At 43.3% G+C, this 24,415-nt stretch overlaps 1 protein-coding gene across 1 annotated transcript in view; it reads left to right on the forward strand.

Annotated features, from left to right (window-relative positions):
- The first annotated feature begins 6,347 nt into the window (after positions 1-6,347).
- LOC310681201 (uncharacterized protein) overlaps positions 6,348-24,415 on the forward strand; it is an 85,395-nt gene continuing 67,327 nt past the window's right edge. The window contains exon 1 of the mRNA XM_083448805.1: positions 6,348-7,219. Coding sequence (XP_083304931.1) covers positions 6,359-7,219 — 861 coding nt within the window. The 5' untranslated portion in view covers positions 6,348-6,358. The remainder of the gene's footprint in view (positions 7,220-24,415) is intronic.

Genomic DNA, 24,415 nt, shown 5'->3' on the forward strand with positions numbered 1-24,415 from the left:
TGGAATTTAAGATCCTGAAATCCACTACAAGCCTCTTTTGGGGCGTGTCCTTCTTCTTCACAAAGAATACAGGACTGCCCCCCACTGCCTTCGACTCCCGGATGAAACCGCGCTTCAAGTTGAGGTCTATGAACTCCCTGAGTTCCTGCAGCTCGTCTTCAGACATGGAATACAGTTTCCCGGTTGGCAGCGTCGCCCCTGGCAGGAGGTCAATCTTGCAGTCATAGGGCCTGTGGGGAGGCAGCTTGTCCGCTTCTTTCTCGCAGAAAACCTCCAAAAACGCTGCATACTTGAGAGGCACTGCTTGCAGCGTGCCTAATTGTAGCTGCGGGTCATCCTCTTCCCCTTCCGGGTTAGGCAGAATGCAATGTTCCGCACAGTAGGAGGAGCCGAAGGTCAGTTGGCACTGGTACCACGCCAAAGCTGGGCTGTGCCTGTGCAGCCAACTCATGCCCAATACTACAGGCGTGTCCGACAGGTGGGTGACATTGAAGCTGATGACTTCTCGGTGATTCCCAATTTGCATCACCATGGGAGGCGTTTGCTGCACCACTTGCCCCCCCTACTGCACTCTGGTGTGGACGCTGGTCCGGATTTCCAACTGCTGCTCTCTGAGTCCCCTCTGGCCCCTTCTTCCTGGGGTGTCCCCCTGGGCACCCCCCTTGCCCTGACCATGGGAGCCCCTTTCTGTGAATCATCCGATTCACTGGAAAGACTCAGAGACCTCGGACCGCTGTCATCGCTGACATTTCCTTCGGACTCCTCCCCCTCGCTCTCCATTTCCTCCCTTTCCTGTGCCTCTGCTCCTGAACCCCTGACAGTTAGCTTTAACCAACAAATCTATGGCCTAAATAATTTGGCCATAGATTATTGAAGGATGCGCTCTTCGCAGGTAAGCCTACCTGAATCTTGAGGGCATTGTCAGAGACATTTCACAGAGTATTACTAGCTAGTGATACCTGGCTAGAGTCTGTTAGGAAGAGGGACTTCTCCATGATGGGACAGTGCTTGGAGAATGCTCTTCCCACAGAGGGTTACCTGGTGCCTACTCTATATTTGTGTTTGGTGCCTGGTGAAGACTTTTAAATTTTGTATTGTTTACATTGTATTATTTTAACAATTTTATGTATTCTACCCAGAGAACTTCAGTGGCATAGAAATAGTGGTAACGAACAAACAAATCTTTGTGTTTTATTGCTTCTCTACATATGTGACCTTCTATAGACTCATACTTTTCCCTTCCTGGGAATGTGGTTGCCCTTTGGGTCAGTGTAATTTTATTTTTATACTCCCTGCTGAATGTGTGCCCAAAATTCTGGATTTTTTCCCTGCCAAACTGCAATTGAAGATTTCTTCCGCCATCTGCCAGGCTCACTAGCACTGGCAACCTCTATTTTGCCTAATAGAAATTCAGCAGATGCTGCAAAACAGCAACATAAATAAATAAATCTTGATACAAACAGAAAAAGAACTACAATGTTGCAAGACCCCTGATATTTCCACAAATCTGATCTAGGATCCTGATGTGTTTGCAAAATATGGCCAAATAGAAACTGGCAAGATTTTTCCTATTTGGCTTTTAAAAACATGTATTAACCCTGAGTGGTGATAGTAGCTTTCCAGCTTAGGGACAAAAGAAAAATTACTTATTTACAAGATTTTCTTTAGCACTAACAATTTAAGGAGACTTGAGGTATCTAAGCATTGGCTCAACATTTTGGTTGAGGCATTAAGCAAACTGACAGACTTACATATAGTTCACTGAGCAGTTCTGACTGAGACTGTGTAGATGAAGATTTTTGGCTGATTATTTTGACTGGAGTCATTGATTAAAACATTATCTGCATGTAGCAATAGAATAGAATGATCAGATTTAATGTGCTTTACAGTGCATGACATGAAATATCCAGCATCATATTAAAGCATAATTCATCCTCTAGAGAAGAACTGCAGTAGCAGCTTCAGTTATGACAAGACGCATCTAAGCAATTCTTTAGCAAAACTGCTGTTGCAAGAGTTACACCCAACACAAAGCGCTGCTTTGTGATAGTCAGGGGAGATATTTCTGCCGACATTAAGGGCCAAAACAGCTGTGATGTCACCTGTGAGTAAAATGCATTTTCCCACTGTGACCTTTCCGCATTTGCCCTGTGAAGTAGTCATGCACTTACCATCTATCCACAGGGATGGTTAGCATGCCCAGACCCAAAACACTTTTTGTTGGGGGGGGGGACTAGTACAAACTCGTAACATGCCCTTCCCAAACACTTCCCACAGTCCTATCCCATATCTACGACCATATGTTGCAGGAAAGAAAATTTACATTCTGAAATTATATTTGCAACATTTCTGAGATTAGACCATTGTCATACTTTTCTTCCTTGCCCAAACCCACCACCATTATGTGCTGTTTTTGTTTTAACATAACATCCTACCTGAAAATGAGTCCTACAAGGGCTGTTGACTATTTTGTTATATATAAAGATATTATCTTGTCAAGGTTTAATTATTTTATTATTACAAGGTTTAATTCTTTTATTATTCTGCTCTGGTCAGACCTCACCTGGAGTACTGTGTCCAGTTCTGGGCACCACAGTTCAAGAAGGACACTGAGAAACTGGAACGTGTCCAGAGGAGGGCAACCAAAATGGTCAAAGGCCTGGAAACGATGCCTTATGAGGAACGGCTAAGGGAGCTGGGCATGTTTAGCCTGGAGAAGAGGAGGTTAAGGGGTGATATGATAGCCATGTTCAAATATATAAAAGGATGTCACATAGAGGAGGGAGAAAGGTTGTTTTCTGCTGCTCCAGAGAAGCGGACACGGAGCAATGGATCCAAACTAGAAGAAAGAAGATTCCACCTAAACATTAGGAAGAACTTCCTGACAGTAAGAGCTGTTCGACAATGGAATTTGCTGCCAAGGAGTGTGGTGGAGTCTCCTTCTTTGGAGGTCTTTAAGCAGAGGCTTGACAACCATATGTCAGGAGTGCTCTGATGGTGTTTCCTGCTTGGCAGTGGGTTGGACTCGATGACCCTTGTGGTCTCTTCCAACTCTATGATTCTATGATTCTATTCTTATTATGAACCAATGTAGCAGGAAATATTCTATATAAAAAAACCTTTAAACCTTTAAACCTTCCCCTGTGCCATTTTCCATTGCAAAATCATGAATTCTCTCCCCAAAGTCTTGCAAATTCACACTGAATACACAAAATAGATGTTTCCTCCCATGTGTGTGAGCCAGAAATTTTTCTCATTCATATTTTGTGTCTGGAAATCCTTCCAGAAGCACTGGCTCACTCTGTCCATTTTCCTGATTATTATGGTGCTGTGTTCTTCCACTCTGCCAGGCACTCTGGGACTAGTTCTAGAGAAAGCAGGCCATACAAGGATACACAAATATATGTATGTCAATTGGCGTCTCTGAATTTAATTGCCTAAGTATATGGTCTTGGTTCTGTTCTAGAGAAGGTCAGCTCACTGGTCAGAATACATCTTGTTCTACTCTAACAGTACTTCTGATCATAGCTGTCCCTTTTTAAAAGGGAAATTCCCTTATTCCGAATAGGATTCCTTGCAAGAAAAGGGAAAAGTTGACAGCTGTGCTTCTGCTTGGCTCCAGGAAATCTCACAAGATCTGTACAATGGCTCCACAGATGCAGGGGAATAAATTGCCGCACTTTAGACTGCAATTGGCACCCCCCCCGGTAACACTGGGCTGTCTATATGGGCCCCCCAGACAAAGGACACATGGGGCTCATCAACATGGGGATTCAATGGGTCTTGCATCCAGGTAGGTATGTATACATACAACTGCAGTCTACGTTTCTTAATGTCAGAAATCACAAACAATACAGTGGCAGAGAAAAAAACCCTACAGTGTTTAGGGTTTATATATATATAAAATCAGCAAAATCCTATTGCTTTAATCTCTCCCCCAGCATTATTTACAGATTGGTAATAATTTTTAAAACCCAAATCAAATCAGTGGAACACAAATAAAACTGGCCCTAGATGTTGTTTGGCAATAAGAAGAACCTGAATATTTTAACACAGAGGTTGTAACGAATGCAGAATTCGCCATGTCAGCAAGTCTCCTCTTCCTCTGCAGGAATGTTGCCCATAACTAAGCAACTGCTTGTAAGCAAACAAATAATAGAATACTTCTTATAGAAAAGAATAATTTAATATCACTGCCAAAAAGATAATTTAATCTAATCCTTAATACTATTATTTACAGCAAAGACTGTCCGATTTTAAAACTAAAATAGCATTTTCCGATTTTTGAGGGGAAAGTGAAACAAAGCTGCTCACTGAAGTCTGACTCCACCCCTGTGCCTGTAATAGAGCAGATGGGATTGAGCCCAGCCTTGGGATGACCAGGGGTGTGAAAGTTATGGAACTTTTCCCTCCTGACATTCTTTGCTTTTTTGTGCTTCTGTCATCTGAGCAGGACAATGGGACAATGCTGTAGTTGTTGTTGCCATTCACATGTGTCATTTGATGCTGGTTTTTAATAATAATAATAATAATTTATTATTTATACCCATTCTGAAATATTGGTATCTTATTCACGTAAAGATTCCTGACTACAAAACTTCCTTTCAAAACCACTCTTCTGTAAACAGCAGAGCGTGTCTGCAAACAGCTCCCCTCGAAAGGCCATAAACCTTGGAAAGGAAAGCACCGTCTCATGTCTGTGCTTTTCTTTCCCCTGCTCGCTTGACTATTATGTTATTTCCAAGCTGTGCTTGGCATGTTGATTGTCCACAGACTAAGCAAACAGGCTGGCTTGGGGGGCTGCACTTTGCAAGGGGGGGTATCCGTAGTGCCATCTGCCATCTTGAAAATTAAAGCAAAGGAAAGGTCATTGGGATAAACCGATTTGCCAAACAAAATGGTTAACAACTCATGAATAAAACTTTGTTTAAAAAATACTTAAAAGGGACAAAATGCCTTCCTTGTGCTCCACGCATCTCCTTTCCAGTTCATTTCCATCATTATGAGGGAGAAAAAGCCCTCACATGAAGTTGTTGTGTGTGCTGGAGGAGAGGAGTTTGCAATCTGTGCTGTAGGAGGTGCCTACCAGATTTCTAATGGCTTTTCAATGATAATGTCAAAAAGGCTTTGTCTTCCTCTTTGCTCTTTGCTGTTTCCACAGCAGCAGCGGCAGCAGCAGCAGCCCAGACTCCTTCCTTAGAGAGCCACTTTTATCTCCTGCTTGCTTCAATGGTGCCATCTCTTTCCCGCCCCTCTCCCCTTCTCAACCTTGGCAAGTCAAACACAGAAGAGCTGGGTTTCCCCTTGGAAATAAAGATGGAAGAAGAAACCCAAAGTGGCCTTAAGAGGAGGCAAGGCGAGGCGTCAGAGCACTTATGGGTAGCAGAGTGGGAGATGGGCAGATGCTGTTCTGCAGCACCTGCTCATTTCCATGGGCATTACGGAGGAAGCTTTCCTGGGCCAAACTACAGTAGATGCAATATGGTGGCCCAAATAAGCTGTAGAGGTGGTTGGTGGTATACTTTTAACACTGAGATTTATTAAAGTGCTGAACAGAGCAGTAAGTGGTACCCTGCCCTCCACCCCCACCCCCCCAAGTCATGGTGTATTAGCATCTTAAAAAGCAGAGACACCACCTTGCCAACAAAGGTCCGTATAGCTAAAGCTATGGTTTTCCCAGTAGTGATGTATGGAAGTGAGAGCTGGACCATAAAGAAGGCTGATCACAGAAGAATCAGGAGGGCATTAAACTGACTAATGTGGGGGAGGGAGACAGTGCTCCTGAAGGTAGGAGTCTATCAATTGATGAAGATGATCATCCAAATGTCATAGACCAAATGGAGCAAACAGCAAGCAGACCTAGTGGTGGGAGGAAAAAATCCTTAAATAAGAGACACGGGGGAATGACTAATGGACTTCAATGTCTGTACACTAATGCACAAAGCATGGGAAATAAACAAGATGAGCTTGAGCTCTTGGTACAGCAAACTAAATATGACATAATAGGCATCACTGAAACCTGGTGGGATAAGTCCCATGATTGGAATGTAAAAATGGAGGGATACAATCTATTTCAGAGAAACAGACCAGACAAGAAAGGAGGAGGAGTGGCGTTAAATGTCAGGGATGTGTATACCTGTGAAGAGATCCAAGATTTAGAACCTCAAAGCCAAAGTGAGAGCATTTGGGTCAAAATTAAGGGAGAGAAGAATAACAGTGACCTCATTGTGGGAGTTTACTATAGATCCCCAAGCCAAACGGAGGACATAGATGATGCCTTCCTGGAACAGATGGCAAGCATGCAAAAGGAAGGGAGATAGTAGTAATGGGGGAATTCAATTACCCGGATATTTGTTGGATGTCAAACTCAGCCAAGAGCATAAGGTCAAACAGATTCCTCACTGGCCTTGCAGACAACTTCATTGTCCAGAAAGTGGGAGAAGCAACAAGAGGAACAGCCATTTTAGATCTGGTCCTAACCAATGTTGATGACCTGGTTAATGGGGTAGAAGTGGAAGGATCATTAGGCGCAAGTGATCATGCTCTTCTGAAGTTTACTATACAGCGGAAAGGAGCAGCCAAGCATACTAGGACTCAATTTCTTGACTTTAAGAAAGCCGACTTCATAAAACTTAGGGAAGTGCTGGGTAAGATCCCATGGACAGTAATACTAAAAGGAAAGGGAGTTCATGATGGCTGGGAGTTTGTTAAGAGGGAGATAGTAAAAGCACAACTTCAGGCAATACCAATGAGACGGAAACATGGAAGGTGCCTAAAGAAGCCAGGGTGGCTATCTAAAGAACTTTTAACTGAGTTAAGATTAAAAAAGGATGTGTACAAAAAATGGAAAAGGGGGGAAACCACCAAAGAGGAATTCAAACAAATAGCCAGCACGTGTAGACACAAAGTCAGAAAAGCTAAAGCACAGAATGAACTCAGGCTTGCTAGAGAGGTTAAAAGCAACAAAAAAGCCTTTTATGGGTATGTCCGTAGCAAAAGGAAGAACAAAGAAACAGTGGGGTCACTCAGAGGAGAAGATGGTGAAATGCAAACAGGGGACACAGAAAGGGCTGAACTCCTCAATGCCTTCTTTCCCTCAGTCTTCTCCGATAAAGAAAACAATGCCCGACCTGAAGAATTTGGAGCAAATGATTCAGCAGAGGAAACACAGCCCAGAATAACTAAGGAGATAGTACAAGAATACTTGGCTAGTTTAGATGTATTCAAGTCTCCAGGGCCAGATGAACTGCATCCAAGAGCATTAAAAGAACTGGCAGATGTGATCTCAGAACCACTGGCAATCATCTTTGAGAATTCCTGGAGAACAGGCGAAGTCCCGGCAGACTGGAGGAGGGCAAATGTTGTCCCTATTTTCAAAAAGGGGGAAAGAGAGGACCCAAATAATTACCGCCCAGTCAGTCTGACATCAATACCAGGGAAGATTCTGGAGCAGAACATTAAGCAAACAATCTGTGAGCACCTAGAAAGGAATGCTGTGATCACCAATAGTCAGCATGGATTTCTGAAAAATAAGTCATGTCAGACTAACCTGATCTCATTTTTTCACAGAATTACAAGCCTGGTAGATGAAGGGAACGCAGTGGATGTAGCCTACCTTGATTTCAGCAAGGCATTTGACAAGGTGCCCCATGATATTTTTGTAAAGAAGCTGGTAAAATGCGGTCTTGACTATGCTACCACTCAGTGGATTTGTAACTGGCTGACTGACCGGACCCAAAGGGTGCTCATCAATGGTTCCTCTTCATCCTGGAGAAGAGTGACTAGTGGGGTGCCACAGGGTTCTGTCTTGGGCCCGGTCTTATTCAACATCTTTATCAACGACTTGGATGATGGATTCAAGGGCATCCTGATCAAATTTGCAGATGACACCAAACTGGGAGGGGTGGCTAACACCCCAGAGGACAGGATCACACTTCAAAACGACCTTGACAGATTAGAGAACTGGGCCAAAACAAACAAGATGAATTTTAACAGGGAGAAATGTAAAGTATTGCACTTGGGCAAAAAAAATGAGAGGCACAAATACTAGATGGGTGACACCTGGCTTGAGTGCAGTACATGTGAAAAGGATCTAGGAGTCTTGGTTGACCACAAACTTGACATGAGCCAACAGTGTGACGCGGCAGCTAAAAAAGCCAATGCAATTCTGAGCTGCATCAATAGGAGTATAGCATCTAGATCAAGGGAAGTTACAGTGCCACTGTATTCTGCTCTGGTCAGACCTCACCTGGAGTACTGTGTCCAGTTCTGGGCACCACAGTTCAAGAAGGACACTGACAAACTGGAACGTGTCCAGAGGAGGGCAACCAAAATGGTCAAAGGCCTGGAAACGATGCCTTATGAGGAACGGCTAAGGGAGCTGGGCATGTTTAGCCTGGAGAAGAGGAGGATAAGGGGTGATATGATAGCCATGTTCAAATATATAAAAGGATGTCACATAGAGGAGGGAGAAAGGTTGTTTTCTGCTGCTCCAAAGAAGCGGACACGGAGCAATGGATCCAAACTACAAGAAAGAAGATTCCACCTAAACATTAGGAAGAACTTCCTGACAGTAAGAGCTGTTCGACAGTGGAATTTGCTGCCAAGGAGTGTGGTGGAGTCTCCTTCTTTGGAGGTCTTTAAGCAGAGGCTTGGCAACCATATGTCAGGAGTGCTCTGATGGTGTTTCCTGCTTGGCAGGGGGTTGGACTCGATGACCCTTGTGGTCTCTTCCAACTCTATGATTCTATGATTCTATGATTCTATGAATTGATGCTTTTGAATTATGGTGCTGGAGGAGACTCTTGAGAGTCCCATGGACTGCAAGAAGATCAAACCTGTCCATTCTGGAGGAAATCAGCCCTGAGTGTTCACTGGAAGGACAGATCCTGAAGCTGAGGCTCCAATACTTTGGCCACCTCGTGAGAAGAGAAGACTCCCTGGAAAAGACCCTGATGTTGGGGAAAATGGAAGGCACAAGCAGAAGGAGACGACAGAGGATGAGATGGTTGGACAGTGTTCTCGAAGCTACCAACATGAGTTTGACCAAATTTCGGGAGGCAGTGGAAGACAGGAGTGCCTGGCGTGCTCTGGTCCAGGGGGTCACGAAGAGTCAGACATGACTAACCGACTAAACAACAAATCAGAGGCTGGTCAAGTTATTTTGGCACCCGAGGCAGAAGATCAACACATTAATGCTTACAACAACCTTGCAGTGTAAGTCAGTACTATTAACTTGCACCTATAGATGAGGCGGACCGAAGCTGTGACTTTTTTTCTTTTTAGTAAACATTGATTAAGTTACCTATGGTGATTTCACATATAAAAAGGATCTGTGAGCAGAATATTTGAAGAATGCACTAATTCGTGTCAATTTTATATTTACTTAGGCCTACTTCTGCTGCTGCCAATCAGTTATTTTTAACCAGCCTGTCCAGTAAAACTGTAGTTTTCTTTATCATTTCTGGGGGCTGAAAGGCCTCTTCTTGCCAGCCTCTTGTCCTGACCTGGAAGATAATGTCCTGTTTGGGGCTCTGCTTTAAACCCTGAGACAGCTGCAGACTCTGCCCCACGCTCCCCAGATCCTGCCCAGGTTCACCCCTGCCCATCCCTATTCTTTTCTGCCTATCAGATTCCTGAAAGCTCTATGAACAAAGGAGCTCCTGTTCTGGCTTACTTGCCTGGCCCTGCTCGGGGGGGGGGGCAATATTTTATTTATATCAATTGTCATTATTAGGCTTAAATCCCAGAATCAATACCCCCCTGGGTCCAGCTGTGGTCCCTTAGAGAGGTTTCTGCAGAGAATCCTCCTCCATAGCAGGGCTCTGCTCCTGAGTAGCCCTTTTCTCATGAGGAGCGCTCTTCTGTGACTGTGACTGTCTCAAGCTGCTTCTTGAGGTGCTGTTGCTCCCAGGGGTTTGGGGGATGTTATGTACTGTTATGTACTGAGTTGAATAGGATCCAAAAGGCAGCAGTCTGATTGGTCCTAGAACAATAGGATCCAAAATGCAGCAGTCTGATTGGTTCTAGAACAATAGGATTCAGAATGCAGCAGTCTGATTGGTCCTAGAACAATGCAGCAGTATGATTGGTCTGCAGGAGCCACCCAACCCAGCTCCAGATGGAAGTGAATCCACAACCTGATTGGCCTACAGGAGAATTCTGGAATTAGCCAATCACGTGCAGCCCATTGTGTAAATAATGTATATAAAGCAGATACTTTGGGGGAACATTCATTCCTCCTCACCACTATGAGCTGAATAAAATGCATGAAATCCACTCTCGACTCCGAGTATATTTCAGACGCTCTGTATCTGTTTCAGAGCCCAGGCTTCCTTTCTGAGGGGAAAGCTTCCTGCCAGTCTCCCTGAAGGTTCCCAATGCCCCTCAACCATTGTTCTGGGCTTCTCCTGAGGGCCTGCAGATCATCCTTGGCTAGATCTTCCTTGGAAGAGGAGTGGGAGCATGACAGGTCATTTGCCAAACAGCTAGTGGGCCTCTGTATTATCAACCGTTGGTGTGAACAGCTCCCGAGATTGCATTACAATGCCTAAAAGTTGTACAGAAAGCCTTTCAAACAAGCCATTTGGTCATGTGGTCACCAATGTGGGTGTCTGCATGTATGAAGCAGATCAAGGGGATCTTGAAGATTAAGGATATTGAGCTCTAAACTTATTTTTCTGTCTCTCATGCATTCTCTTTGGCTGTTAATCTAAGTAAATGCATAGAAAGCAGAGAGTCAAAATCACTGCTGCCCCCTCCTGATCTGCCTTTATTAAAGGGGCTATGTGTCTGGTATCAAATATTTTCAGGCTCACAGGACTCTCTGTTTTCCAGATTGCTCATTGAATCTGTGTGCACAGGACCCTTGAAGACGTGCAGCTTGGCTATGAGGACATGGCTTTGATGCCCTGCTTCCAAGTGTTCCTTGGATGCCACTATAACTGAGTGAGTTTAGGATATTAGCTTTTCTTCTCCCTGCTCTAGATGTGGCAAACTTCTCTCTATTTTAATCCAGGAGGTTTATGCTGTGTTGATCCCACAAGGCACAGGACTGAAGTCTTTTTTGTAAACTTTTAAAAGAGGTACACTCACTTCTTTAAAGTAAAGAGAACAGCTAAGTGTAGTATATTGGCTAAGAGACTGTTAGCCAGCCGTCCCTAAAATAAATACGGTGGTACCTCGGATTAAGAACTTAATTCGTTCTGGAGGTCTATTCTTAACCTGAAGCACCACTTTAGCTTAATGGGGCCTCCTGCTGCTACCGCGCCGCTGCTGCATGATTTCTGTTCTCATCCTGAAGCAAAGTTCTTAACCAGAGGTAATATTTCTGGGTTAGAGGAGTCTAACCTGAAGCGTCTGTAACCCGAGGTACCACTGTACCACCTCTGACAATAATTCACTAGGCTCCCTTAGGCAATTTGCCATTTTCTTAATTTCCATCCTCTTTCTGCAAAATAAGGATAGCAATACTGACCTACTTTCTAGGAATCTCTTAAGGATTTTTTGTTGTTGTTGTTAAATAATTTTTATTAGTTTTCAGTTACAAAAATCCAATATATGCCACATTGTATCAATACCAGATTACCCTGCACATTTCTCATTAACATTAAAAAATAACCAAAAACAAAACAAAACATTGTTACACCCCCCCCAAATCCCCAGACTTCCCTCCACCACCACCCCTTCTGGTTCTTTAAATGAACCAAAACATCTTACATTCCAGATCCCTTTACCCAATTTTTCAACTACTAAACAATTAAACTTGTGATATATTGCACAGATATTTTAAACATTCAAACTGCTTTATACATTACACATCTATGCTTACAGACTATTTCCCCTTTTAAAATTATCTTTATTGTTGCTTTTTGCAACATGTCTGCTGATGTCCCGATTTATTTACAACTGCTGGCCCCTAAATAAAAACCATTTCCCAAACTGTTACTCATTCTTTTTTCTTACTTTGCCATATTTAAATCTCTTTTAGAAAAGGCTTTGTGATAGGAATTTTGAGGTCTTAGATATTTAAATCTTGTAACTTTAAATCTTGTAACTTTCTGTGTGGAATGCTTTTTAAAAAACGTTTGTCCTTCCTTTCTTCAGTCAATCATTTACAGCATTCCCCTCCACTCCAGGGACTTAATTTTGCTGCATAATGGCCTCTCGCCATTTTGCTTTTCTCAAAACCGAAATAGGTCTGGCATCTGGCCATTACTCCAGGTAGACTTCCAGCATTTTCTTTGATTTCTTTCCCATCCAAAAGAAACACCATAATAAACACCATAATAAATCAAACCTAGAGTCCTCCTTAGAGGGTATTGCCACAAAACATCCCAATGTTTCCACACAGCTCCATTCTTTCAATTAATCCATAAGCATTACAGTGGTATCTTGGGTTACATACACTTCAGGTTACATACGCTTCAGGTTACAGACTCCACTAACCCAGAAATAGTGCTTCAGGTTAAGAACTTTGCTTCAGGATGAGAACAGAAATCATGCTCCGGCAGCGCGGCAGCAGCAGGAGGCCCCATTAGCTAAAGTGGTGCTTCAGGTTAAGAATGGTTTCAGGTTAAGTACGGACCACCGAAACAAATTAAGTACTTAACCCGAGGTACCACTGTATAAAGTTTTTGTTGATTCCCTCTTGCATTCCATTAATATTTGCAATCCATTATAAGGGACGCGGGTGGCGCTGTGGGTTAAACCACAGAGCCTAGGACTTGTCGAGCAGAAGGTCGGCGGTTCGAATCCCCATGACGGAGTGAGCTCCCGTTGCTCGGTCCCTGCTCCTGCCCACCTAGCAGTTCGAAAGCACGTCAAAGTGCAAGTAGATAAATATGTACCGCTCCGGCGGGATGGTAAACGGCGTTTCTGTGCGCTGCTTTGGTTCACCAGAAGTGGCTTGGTCCTGCTGGCCACATGACCTTGGCCAGTAAAGTGAGATGAGCACCGCAACCCCAGAGTCGGCCACGACTGGACCTAATGGTCAGGGGTCCCTTTACCTTTACCTATTAATTACATTCCATTAGTAGCCAAATAATAAAATGGCATAGTGAATATATAATGAGAGAACAAAGGCTCCTCTCCACCAACATACCAATCCAATAACGACAAAAATCTTCTCCAGATTGAGACCTTGGCACTCAGCGGCTGGCTCATTTAGCAGGTAATCTTGTCTCCTTCGTTCAGAACATGCTTGTTTCTTAAGTCCAAATTTTGATGCATCTTAAAAAACAGAAGAACTTCCACTCATGGTGGCTGCGCTGGAGAGTTTCCGATGCATGCAGCGCTATGCACTCAGCGTCCCCTACCCCCTGCATTCCGTAGGATCTATGAGTGAAAGCTCACCCACCCACCCCTGGGGGGGGGTGGCTTGCAAGGATAATCACTCTCAAATTATCCTTAATTGGCTGCATGCCCTGCATCCACTATCAAATCCCAATTCTGTCTTCTGCAACATTGGCCACCCCTCCCTGTTTGCTGTCATTTGCAGAGTTGATAAGCATCTCCTCAATTCCTTCATCCAAGTCGTTTAGAAAGACATTGAACAACAATGGGCCCAGGACAGAACCCTGCGGCACCCCCACTTGTCCCCTTTTTCCAGGATGATGAGGAAGCATTAATGAGTACTCTTTGTTTTTTGTTTTTTTTTTATTAATACTTATTAAGTTTTCCATTTTAACAATCCAATCAAAGCCACATTAAAAACATTCTAAATTATAAAATAAACAATCCAAATATTATGCCAAATTATAAATCTTTGGTTGGCTTCCCATGCTCTGAGATCGGGGTGTGATGATCATCTCACATTTTTGTTGCTTCTCTTAATTTGTCTAGTTAAAACCATAAACCAGTCTGGTGTTAATCCTTTGTTCCTTTTTAACAGCCTCTGAATTCGTCCAGCAAGCAAGTTAGCTCAAAACAATATGTTTCTGTGTGAATGTTTCTCTCTCTCTCTCTCTCTCTCTCTCTTTATATTCTTTGTACTCCGAGTCTGTCCGTGGCGTTCACTTCCGCGTTCTCGCGCTGTGAATTATCCACTATGACACACCTCCAAATGGAGGAAATCTGGCTTTCTGCCAATTGTACCAGGCCAGGCGTATGTCCAAACTTCTTGGTTTTAGCTCGGTCAAAAACTGATAAGCCTGTACTTTAGCTAGGAGCCTTTCCTTCTTCAATCCTTAACAATCCTGTAAAGTAAAATGCCAATTCATAAGTCTTTTCCACACAGTTAATAATTAAACCAAAATTATATCAATAATGCAATACTCTCCTGTCCTGCTAACGTAGATAAACTGCCTTTCAATGAGTTTTGCCAAGTAAAATAGCAAATACAAAGTATATCAAAAAGAACCAAAGGAGGCTCGCCCCCCCTTCTGTTCCAACATACCAATCTCATTCTGATAGTAGTACCTCTTCCACTCAAATTCTTTAGCACCTCAGTGGCTGGATCAGTTAGCAGAGTTTACCTCCCCTCACTCAGAGCATGCCCGTTAATTAAGTCTGAATTTTCATCTTAAAAAACAGGTGTTTGTTTGCTGATGGCAGCGACTTTGGAGAGTTGCCAAGAGAGACAGTGTGCTTTCCACCCAGCACCTTCCAGATTGGGGGCAGGTCTTGGGCGATCTGTGGGGGAAGCTGCCCCCCCTGCCCCCCCCGGGGGGGGGGTTACTCTCATCCTCAAAATATTCCGTGTGAAACAGCTCCAATGTTTTGGGTAGCCGCCATCATGGCAAGCCAAACCGGAAGCCGTTAATGAGTACTCTTTGGGTTATAAGGTACCATCTTGTCTGTAATCAGCTGAAGGGGCTCAAAGTTAAAATCATTCTTGTTATTCCAGTTTTACCTCCAGATAATTTTACTGCAGGGCTTCACAATTCATGACACACCAAGCTGAATCCCTCTGTTTCCAAAGCCCAGGCATGAAGCACAAGAGAAAGGTTGATCAAGGCCCAGCTAGACCACCATGCATGACTGGAGGACTGTGAACTAGTAATAAGTGGCTTGTTTTTGACACACACACACACACACACACACACACACGTGTTGATGGTGGAGGGATATAATAGTTTCATCCCCTGCTAGAAATGCAATGCCAAACTCCTGTACTGGCTAGATGGTGGTGATGATAATTAATTAAATACATTGCTCTTCATCTGTAGAACTCAGGGCAGTTCGCAACATAAAATTACACTATAAACACCACAAAATACATAATGAAAATCAGAACAAATAGAAACCCCAAATCCTTCCTCCTGCAACACATTTAAAAGGGCAGCACTAGAACAGGTCTTCTTGGCAGTGGTGCCCTCCCTGTTGAATACCCTCCCATCAGATGTCAAGGAGTTAAATCACTATACAGTCGTACCTCAGAAGTCGAACGGAATCCATTCTGGAAGTCCGTTCGACTTCCAAAACATTTGGAAACCAAGGCACAGCTTCCGATTGGCTGCAGGAAGCTCCTGCAGCCAATCAGAAGCTGTGTAAGCCTCGTTGGATGTTCAGGTTCCAAATAATGTTTGCAAACCAGAACAGTCACTTCCGGGTTTGCAGCATTCGGGAGCCAAAACATTCAAGTTGCAAGGCGTTCATCAACCAAGGTACAACTGTACAACTTTTAGAAGACATCTAAAGGCCCTGTAATGCTTGATGATTTATTTATGTTTTTATATGTGTTGGAAGCTGCACAGAGTGGCTGGGGCAAACCAGCCAGATGGGTGGGAATAATAATGTCAAACCAGCCAAAGGCCTGGTTGAAGAGGAATGTTTTTCTCCTGGCACCTAAAGATATAGAATGAAGGTGCCAGGTGAGCTTCCCTGGGGAGAGAATTCAGAAAACAAGGAGCCACCACAGAAAAGGCTTGTTTTCGTGTTGCCATCCTCTGCACCTCTCGCGGAGGAGGCACATGAAGAAGGGTATCAGATGATGATTGCAGAGTCTGGGGCAGTTCATACGGAGAGCGGCAGTCTTTGATATATGGCTATGTAGATGAGAGTAAGGATTCTTTTCATGCCTTTCCCCCAATAGATCTGTTGAAACTGAAATATTGCTAAGTCTTGTCCTGATCATACAGATTGGCCTTTGCAGATTACCATTATACATGCTTCATATTTGACAGGATAAAGGCTCAGTAAGTGCTTTATAAATCTTGAATCTGTGACTTTCATGGGGCTTTGCTTCGTTTGGATCCAGTTTTGCCTCTGTGGCCCTCTTTCATTATATATAAAAGCATTCAGCCCACAATGTCATTCCTCCTTGGCGAGACGATTGTTTCTGACTTTTCTATTTAGAGTTAGAAAGAATCAAAGAACCCTACAGGGTTGTGGCAAAGCACTTGAGATAAGTGATTCCCTCCCCCTTCCTTGTATTACTTATTTATTAAAACTGGTGGAGCATAACTAAGAAGATGAAAAAAGACCGAAGAAATATGGAATACAATGGCATTCAGATTTTAATGGGAGATATGGCTGGAAGCTATTTGTAAATTATTTAAAAAATGATTTTGTTCTTGCAGCCACCCTGTATTTGCCTGCCTTATTATATTTGCCTTGTGTGTTGTTTCAAACCATTTACAAAGGAACACAGCGTTTTTGTGGACTGCAGTCATTCATTCTAATTAATTATGCAATTTACACCAAGGTGCCACATTCTCTTTTCACCCTGACCTTCTAAATGCCAGATACCAACCTAGAAGTCTTAACATCAAGTCAGCTGTGAGGCTCGAAGCAAAGACACACTTGTTCTCATTTGATATCGAGGATCTGTTGTCTACTGACCACTTCTTGATACATTAGATGGCTGTTGATATTTTGATTGCTTACACAGAGATGATAAAAAGGAAGTTCATAGATGAGGGATTAAATTCTCACAAGTCAGGGCCTTTCCAAATTAGTCCAACCAACTCCCAAAGCCGTGATGTACTCCTGCATACCTGCAAGCACTTCACTCCGGGGGAGCAGCTACAAGGGCTTGGCACATGTATAGCATCGCGAGCACAGATACATAGAACAAAATGGCAGTGCTCCTAGAACTGAAAGTGTCCACTCCCTATCAGAATACTAAAGATTATGTGTTCATGTAAAAAGTCTCACCATCATGTGGAATATGATGGATAGCTCAGTTGGTTAGAGCATGGTGCTGATAATGTCCAGGTTACAGGTTCAATTGCTGTATGGGACAGCTGCATATTCCTGCATCGCAGGGGGTTGGGCTAGATGACACTTGGGGTCATTTCCAACTCTACAATTTTATGATTCCATGATACCTTCAACCATACCTCTCACCAGCCCTGCTCTGTGCACTCCCTGAGAGTTTCTGTGTGGCCAGAATGGGTATGTGGACCATGAAAAAGTCATAGACCATGAAAATTTATTGTACCAAAGGTAAGGAATAGTTGTTTGCTTTTGCCTCTTGCCCCATCTTCCCCTGGAAGGCTGCCCTTGATGTACTCATGGCATCCAGTTCTAAACTCCGGCCAGTGAAAGCAAGCTGTGGATTTTGGGGTGTCTGAGCAGGCTAGAAATCACTTGTTTTTGTAAATGCTATTATTTTTGTATTTCATTTGTGCTCTGTCCTTCAGGCAACTGCCCCATTTAATGCTCACTATGCTCTTGCTCTGTAGGGGAAGCTGATCAGGTCAAGGTGATCTTCATAGCTGAACAGAAATTTAAACACAGATAGCCTTATCATCTGCAACCACATTAAACAATGTATTTATATACTTGTTTGTGACCCTAGGATTTGTACCTGGCACTAAACAATTAGGAGTGATTTATTCAAAATGTTACAAAGAACAACTTTTGTAGCACCTTAACAGGCTAAAGGATGCTTTCTTGGAAGCTACTTAGCAAAGCTTATGGCATAGCAAATTTGTTTTTGTTTTTTATGTTACCACTCATCTCTTTGGTTGTTTTTCTTGAGCATCAGCAACTTTGTCTGCTTCCCGTCAGTAAAAGGGCAGAGTTGAGACTAACAGGTGGGGGGCAGGACTTCATGGTTTCCCAGGACCCCCGCAAGCTCCACACCTTCGACTTCCTCTTTCTTCTGTCTCCCCTCTAGGAGGCAGCCATGGAACCAGCTCTCACCATGTAGACTTAGAATCCAAAATATGAAAAAACTGTAAGAATCTTTTTTCCCTTTAGCAGTAGGGCTTCAATATATTTTGTTTATTCTTTCGAGCCATGCTAGTGATGTGTGAATGAGGCAGAATGGGTTGTGAAGAGACAGGATAGATCCAGTTTCCAAGCTATTAACTGTGCTATATAAATAAACCAATTTTAATTTTTAAAACCCAAAGTTTTGCTACAAGAGAAAACTGTGGCTTGGGTTCATTTCTCCTTCCTACCCTAAACATAAGAACACAAAATCCAATTTTATAAGTTTACCTATGAGAAATGTAGCTTTAGTATATTGGAGCAAAACACACTTTTCCCCTTTAGAAAGCCAATTAAAAAGTCAATATGAAAATAAGTGATTAATAAACGGTCTCTTGTAACTGAATGCTCTGCAATAGTGGAACTCGTAAGAGAATGGTAGCAAAATATTTTCCAAAGAATGACTTTACAACCCCAAGCAATTAAAAATGCGGAGGCTAGATGTATTCCCCACCCCCAATAATTTTCAGGAGTTCTTTGCCCCTGGTGTTCAGTGCAATGAGCCACAAAAAGAAATTGGGTGCAATGTTGGCTGTTCCCTTTCTGGAAGAGTGAACGGGAATAAAACAGACCACAGAGAAGCAATTCCCAGCCCACACCGCAATGCTTATTTGCTTGTAAATATTTTTAAAGCTTGATTCTGTGCCCGAGGAGAGAGTGGGGGGGGGCAGTAAATAGCAAATGTTTGTCATGATCAGAAGCTGTGTGAAGTCTGTCTGTCCATGTGTCTACACTGCTGGCTATATTTTTAAACCCATGCAGCTCAAGAGGCTTCAGTGCCCCTGTGCAGCTGTCTCCTTGAAAGAGAGCTCATCAGAAAATATTTGAAGTGAAGAAACCAAAAGGGATATCTTAACACTGACATTTTTGCTGAGATGGATGTGTGATTTTCATTAATCAGCACAGTCATAACATGCACAAGCATAGCCACAAGGCACAACTTTGTATGCATGCCTTATGGCAGGTGTGAGAACCTCCCCCTTGTGTGCCATGTTAGGCCTGCCTGAGATCTTTATCCGACTCACAATAAAACTGTATACCTGCAACAACACCCACCACACCTCAGGGGTGGAGCCCATAAAGCTGCCGCTGGAAAGGACAACCCTGAAAACAAACCTGTCTAGATCGTGATTCCTCTATGCCCAGCAGTCATTTCCAGCTCCCCCCCCCCACATCCATGTCAAAAACCAGATCCAATAGTTGTCCTGCCACTTGCATAAGGCCCAATATTATTTGAGACACATCCATGTTTGTTGGTCATGAAGTCCTGAACTGTTCCAGAATAAGCATGGATATTGAAGTCAACCAATAACAAAATCCTTGGGGTCCTCAACACCACACCCAAGACCACCTCCACCAGGTTGTTGGGCAGCAGAATGATCAATATGCTAAGAGGAAGAAATGACTGGGTCTACCTTGTGGAAACCTTCTTAAACAAAAACAAGAAAGAGGGAAACAGTGTCAGCATGCCTAAGCAGTAAGCAATGGTTTGTTTCAGACAGTGGCTCACCATTACATGCAAACTGGGTCATTGTCTCCTAAAGCAGCTGACATACTGGTAAACAAATAAACTTGAGTCCGCAGGCTTTCAAACTAAAAAGATAAGGCATACAAGGGAAGGGGAGTGAACTGAAAAAGAAGAGGTTAGAAGAAGGAGATCATTTCACATCTGTTGTTGATGGTATTGCTTGGGCAGAGGTGTTGCATCTCATCCATCAGCTCTTGGTCCTGGAGCAGAGGCCTGTGTGCACCTTCCTTCTGCTCTTCAGTCTGAGAGTCATGCACAGTTGGAGCAGAATGTTCTTTCTGGCAGGGAGCAGGAGGGCAGCAGGGGTGGAATAAGTTTCCCGCAGCTGTTCCTTCTTTGGAGGATGCATGGAGGAACCAGGTAGGTCTCCCTCTTGCCATGATGTTCTTCCCTGGGAAGCAGCTTCCCAGTGGCCCTTGATTCCCTTGACTGATGGCAGATCAAACTGGAGGCTTGGAGAACTGGAACAACCAGCTGGAGGAACCTGGAACAACCAGCTGGTTTAGCAGTTTATCTTTTTCCGATGTGTTAATTTACATCCATCTCAGTGGCGTAGCGTGGGGGGTGCAGGGGGGGCCGGCCGCACCGGGCGCAACATCTGGGGGGGGGGGGGGCGCTCGCGCTCGCAGCTCTCTGCCCCTACCTGGCTCACTCACTCTCTCTCACTGCAGTGCTGGCTGTGCAAATCCGATCCGAGCCACCGGGTCGCCACCCACTGGGGGGGGGGGTGCCAGGCATGCGGTGTGGTGCGGAGAGAGAGCGAGGGACTATCTGGGGGAGGGACAGTGCAGCGGGGGGCGCAAATTACTTGCCTTGCCCCGGGTGCTGACAACCCACACTATGCCACTGATCCATCTAGAATCTGATGTTGGAGCAACCTCTTTCACTTCACTGTTGCTTTTTTTGTTTCATAGTAAAAAACAGTGTAGCATCAGCCTTGTGCAGGATTTTGAAACAGGATATAACCAGCCAGTTTTCAGCTTTGTTGGAGCATCTGCTGATTTTTTTATTCACTTACCAGAAAATATATTCTTCAGAATGGGAAAAAGTTTTTGTTTTTTTAAGCAGACCAGACTCATTCATTTGTGGATCAGACTCATTCCTAAGTCAATGCAAAATAAGGTCAGTGTGACCCAGAGTGTTTTACCTGCAGAATATCTTCTGGTAATTATAATCAGAATCTTAACTTTTTGAAACAAAGTATGCAATCAAATTTGTTGTAATTGATGCTTTTGAGTACATTTTCCCCAAAGCCGTTTTATGTTTAATAAAAGAAAGACAAAAGCATTTTCAGATTCCTGATTGTTAATTCCCAACATGATAAAGAGCTAGGGCTACACTATGAGAATCTAAATGAAATTGTAAACATGGTGCTAATTATCCACCATTGAAAGCTGGCTGCAGATAAAACTAACATTCTTCCATGAAGTGATTATTAATGCATCTAAGTGGTGCTTGGAGGAACCCCTAGAAAACAGCTAGGTTTGGATACATTTTGATACATGTCAGGTGTGGGAAGGCAATTTCCCTTAGAAATAGAGGTTTCGGCCAGAATGGGGTTTTTTAATTAATAGTTTTTTATTTGACTTGTAACTTCTTCCATGCACATACAAAGAATAAGAAAGACAGACATTTAATAAACCAGACAACATAGCGGGAGTGGGTGGGGGAGAAGGAATGTATGTGAGTTTAATAAAGTGCCTTTATATTCTGGCCTGTGGTGCCCTGGCCTCTAAAGGAGCAGCAAGGTCATCTCTGCCTGTGAGACCCTGAAAATGTAAAAAAGGGCAATGCTCCCAAGAGGAAAGTTATGTTAATTGTAGCGCACTGCATTCTGGAAATTTCATGTCCTCTTGGTTTGGTTAAAACAGGGCGGATTCTGTGGGATTTACACCATATGTCAATTGCATTCCAAAATTGCTGCTTTTAGTCAGCTGCACACTTGCCGTCCAATATTGATCAGAGTTAATGTGCTTTGCAAATTAGGGGTGGATACAGTGCCTTTGTTCATAATAGATGTTGTCATTCATTTAGAATATTTTAAAAGTGAAGCCCGTTACAATGGGAAGTTAAACCCCTGCTAGTCATTGTTAATGAATTTTCTAATGTTTCCTGGATCCCATAATTGAGAGGAAATCCATACTTATTACAGCCTAATATAAATAAGCGGAGAGCCCATTCATATGGAAATAGTTGGGTGGCAGGAGTGAAGCTTAGGCCGCTTTAAGCTAATTTCTTGCACAGCTAATCAAAAATCGAACAGCAACTAGCTGTGCAAATCAATATATATAGCTGGGTTCAAAGAGTGGCTACTGATACTGATACTGTGGCTAGAAGACATTTTAAGCTTCTGTTCTAAGCAACAGAGGGATTTTGTAAAAATAAAGATGTTTAGCAAAGGGTGTTGTATCCTACTCAAAGCACTATTGAAATAAGTCTAAATTATCTGCTTCCTCCATGCATACCTGCAGCTGGCTGGCCACCACCCTCTCAGTCACCTGGCTCCAGAAGGAAATGCTAGAGACTGGCCAGTAGTTTCCTAAGACCTCAGGATGCAGGGAAGGCCTCTTCGGAGGAGCCTTACCACTGCCACTTTCAAGTCCTTGGATATAACTCCATCCTGTAATAAGGCCTTGATCCATCTGACCAATCTATTCCTACGATATTTTATCAGCCATGATGGGTAGGGATCAAGAGGGCATGTGGCTGGTCTCACTGTCACAAGCTGCAACAACTGAAACAACAGGTCAAACCTCTGTGGTGCTTGCGGGAGCGCTAGTGGGCCTGAACTAATGGTGGTCTCAAGCTCAGAATGGACCCATGGGATCTTACACTCAGAGTGCTCCACACATCTGTTATAACAGACTATTGAATGGAGCTTTGTTCACAATGGGACATTGATCCATTACTGCATAACCAACCAATTTACCACTAGATGATCCACAAAGGACACAATAGATACGCATATATATTCTCTCTTTGTTGCCACCACTGCCAAGATGCTTGGCATGCCTACCTCCATTTGGTTAGCTCTGAGGCTTGCACTACCTATGCTCCCACCCCTGCTCACCTGCCCATTTCTGTGTAATGCACACCAAGTTAGCCACTTCATCCATGGTCAGATCGTGGATAAGAGTTGCTTTATTATGGACTGACCTGGTATTTAGTAGCAGCAGCAGCAGCAACAACAGGTAGTAGGTAGGGCAGGTCTGAATGGCTACCCAAGTTCCTACAGCAGGTGGTTGAGTAGGGTTGGCCAACATCAAGTGTCTACCACCCCTTCCCTTAGGATGATGTTGGCTACCCATCATTCCATGCTTCCCCTTCCCCAAGATCCTGGTAACAGGCACCCACCTGTTCCTTTTGACCCAGGTACAGATGCTGGATTTTGTTTCTTTGTTTCTTGTGTTAAGTTTTCTCCACCCAAGGCAAGTGCTGAATCCCACTGTAGGAAAGCTCAATATCCCCCCCCCCCACCTCCAGTTAGGAGGAGTGTGAAGAATAAAACTGCATCCCTATTTGCAGGAATATATTGTACTCAGAATGAAGGAGTACAACTACCTGTGAAAAGTGCAAAGGCATTGAGCCACCTGTTGACAACTTCAACCTTTGCTCCAAGCCACCCTGTCCCTGAACCTCCATTGTTGTGTTTCCTTTTATCTCATTATTTTTGTTGTATTTTGGTGTTTTAAATTTGTAGGCCACCCTGGAGGCCTTCCACAGGCTAAAAATCAGGCTATAAATTTTCAAAAACAAGCACAGAATGTTACCTGTGAGGCCCAAACTAGATGCAATGGTATCTCTGTGTGTTTCTCAGCTTGTCTGTTAGTTGAACTGTGTCCTGCTGACCACATTTGTGTTTTTCCTGACTGTTTGTACTTCAGATTTCACTTCCCTATTATCATGGAGAATACAGCACAATGCACTCTATGGTTTAGTCAGACATTTGTTGGAGCTCAAAGTTGAGGGACAAATGAGGGTATAAAAGACTTGGCAGCAGTACAGTAAAAACAACAGCAACAAACCAGGAGGCAGGAAGGCATCAGGCTCTTACTTCCTTGACAAGACCACTCTGTATACTAACGCCAAATAAAGTGGCCAAGATGTACAAAAGCATGTCAAGTAAATGCTGGAAAGCAGATAAATGCATCATTCTTCCATATGTGGTAGACATGTAAAAAAGCTAAAGGCTTTTGGGAAATGATATATAATGAAATGAAGAAAATGTTTAAATGGGCTATTTCCAAAAGGCCAGAAGCTTTCCTTATAGGTTTAATAGGGATGGAGCTTCCAGAGAAGACAGCTAGAATATTATATGCACAGAAATGGAAAGAAGAGAAGATTCCAGCAAAGGAGGAGTAATGAACTATGCAGAAATGACAAAGCTGACAGTGAAATTAAGAAATCAAAATGATGAGTTTTTTATAGAAGAGTGGAGGCCTTTCATGGACCATTTAAAAAATATTGCAGTCAAATAATAATAATAATAATTTTTATTTATACCCTGCCCTCCCCAGCCAAGGCCGGGCTCAGGGTGGCTAACAAGCAATAATAAAAACAAGTTGAATGAATACAACTTAAAAACAAGATTAAAAATACAACATTAAAATACTGAAACATTAAAATATTAAAATGCAGCCTCATCACAGCAGGTGAAAGGAAAAAGAAAAAAGAAAGAGGGAGAGGGAATCAAATTGGCTCCAAGCCAGGCGGAACAACTCTGCCTTA

Source organism: Podarcis tiliguerta, assembly GCF_965153285.1.
Source record: "Podarcis tiliguerta genome assembly, chromosome: 7".
Lineage (NCBI taxonomy): Eukaryota > Metazoa > Chordata > Lepidosauria > Squamata > Lacertidae > Podarcis > Podarcis tiliguerta.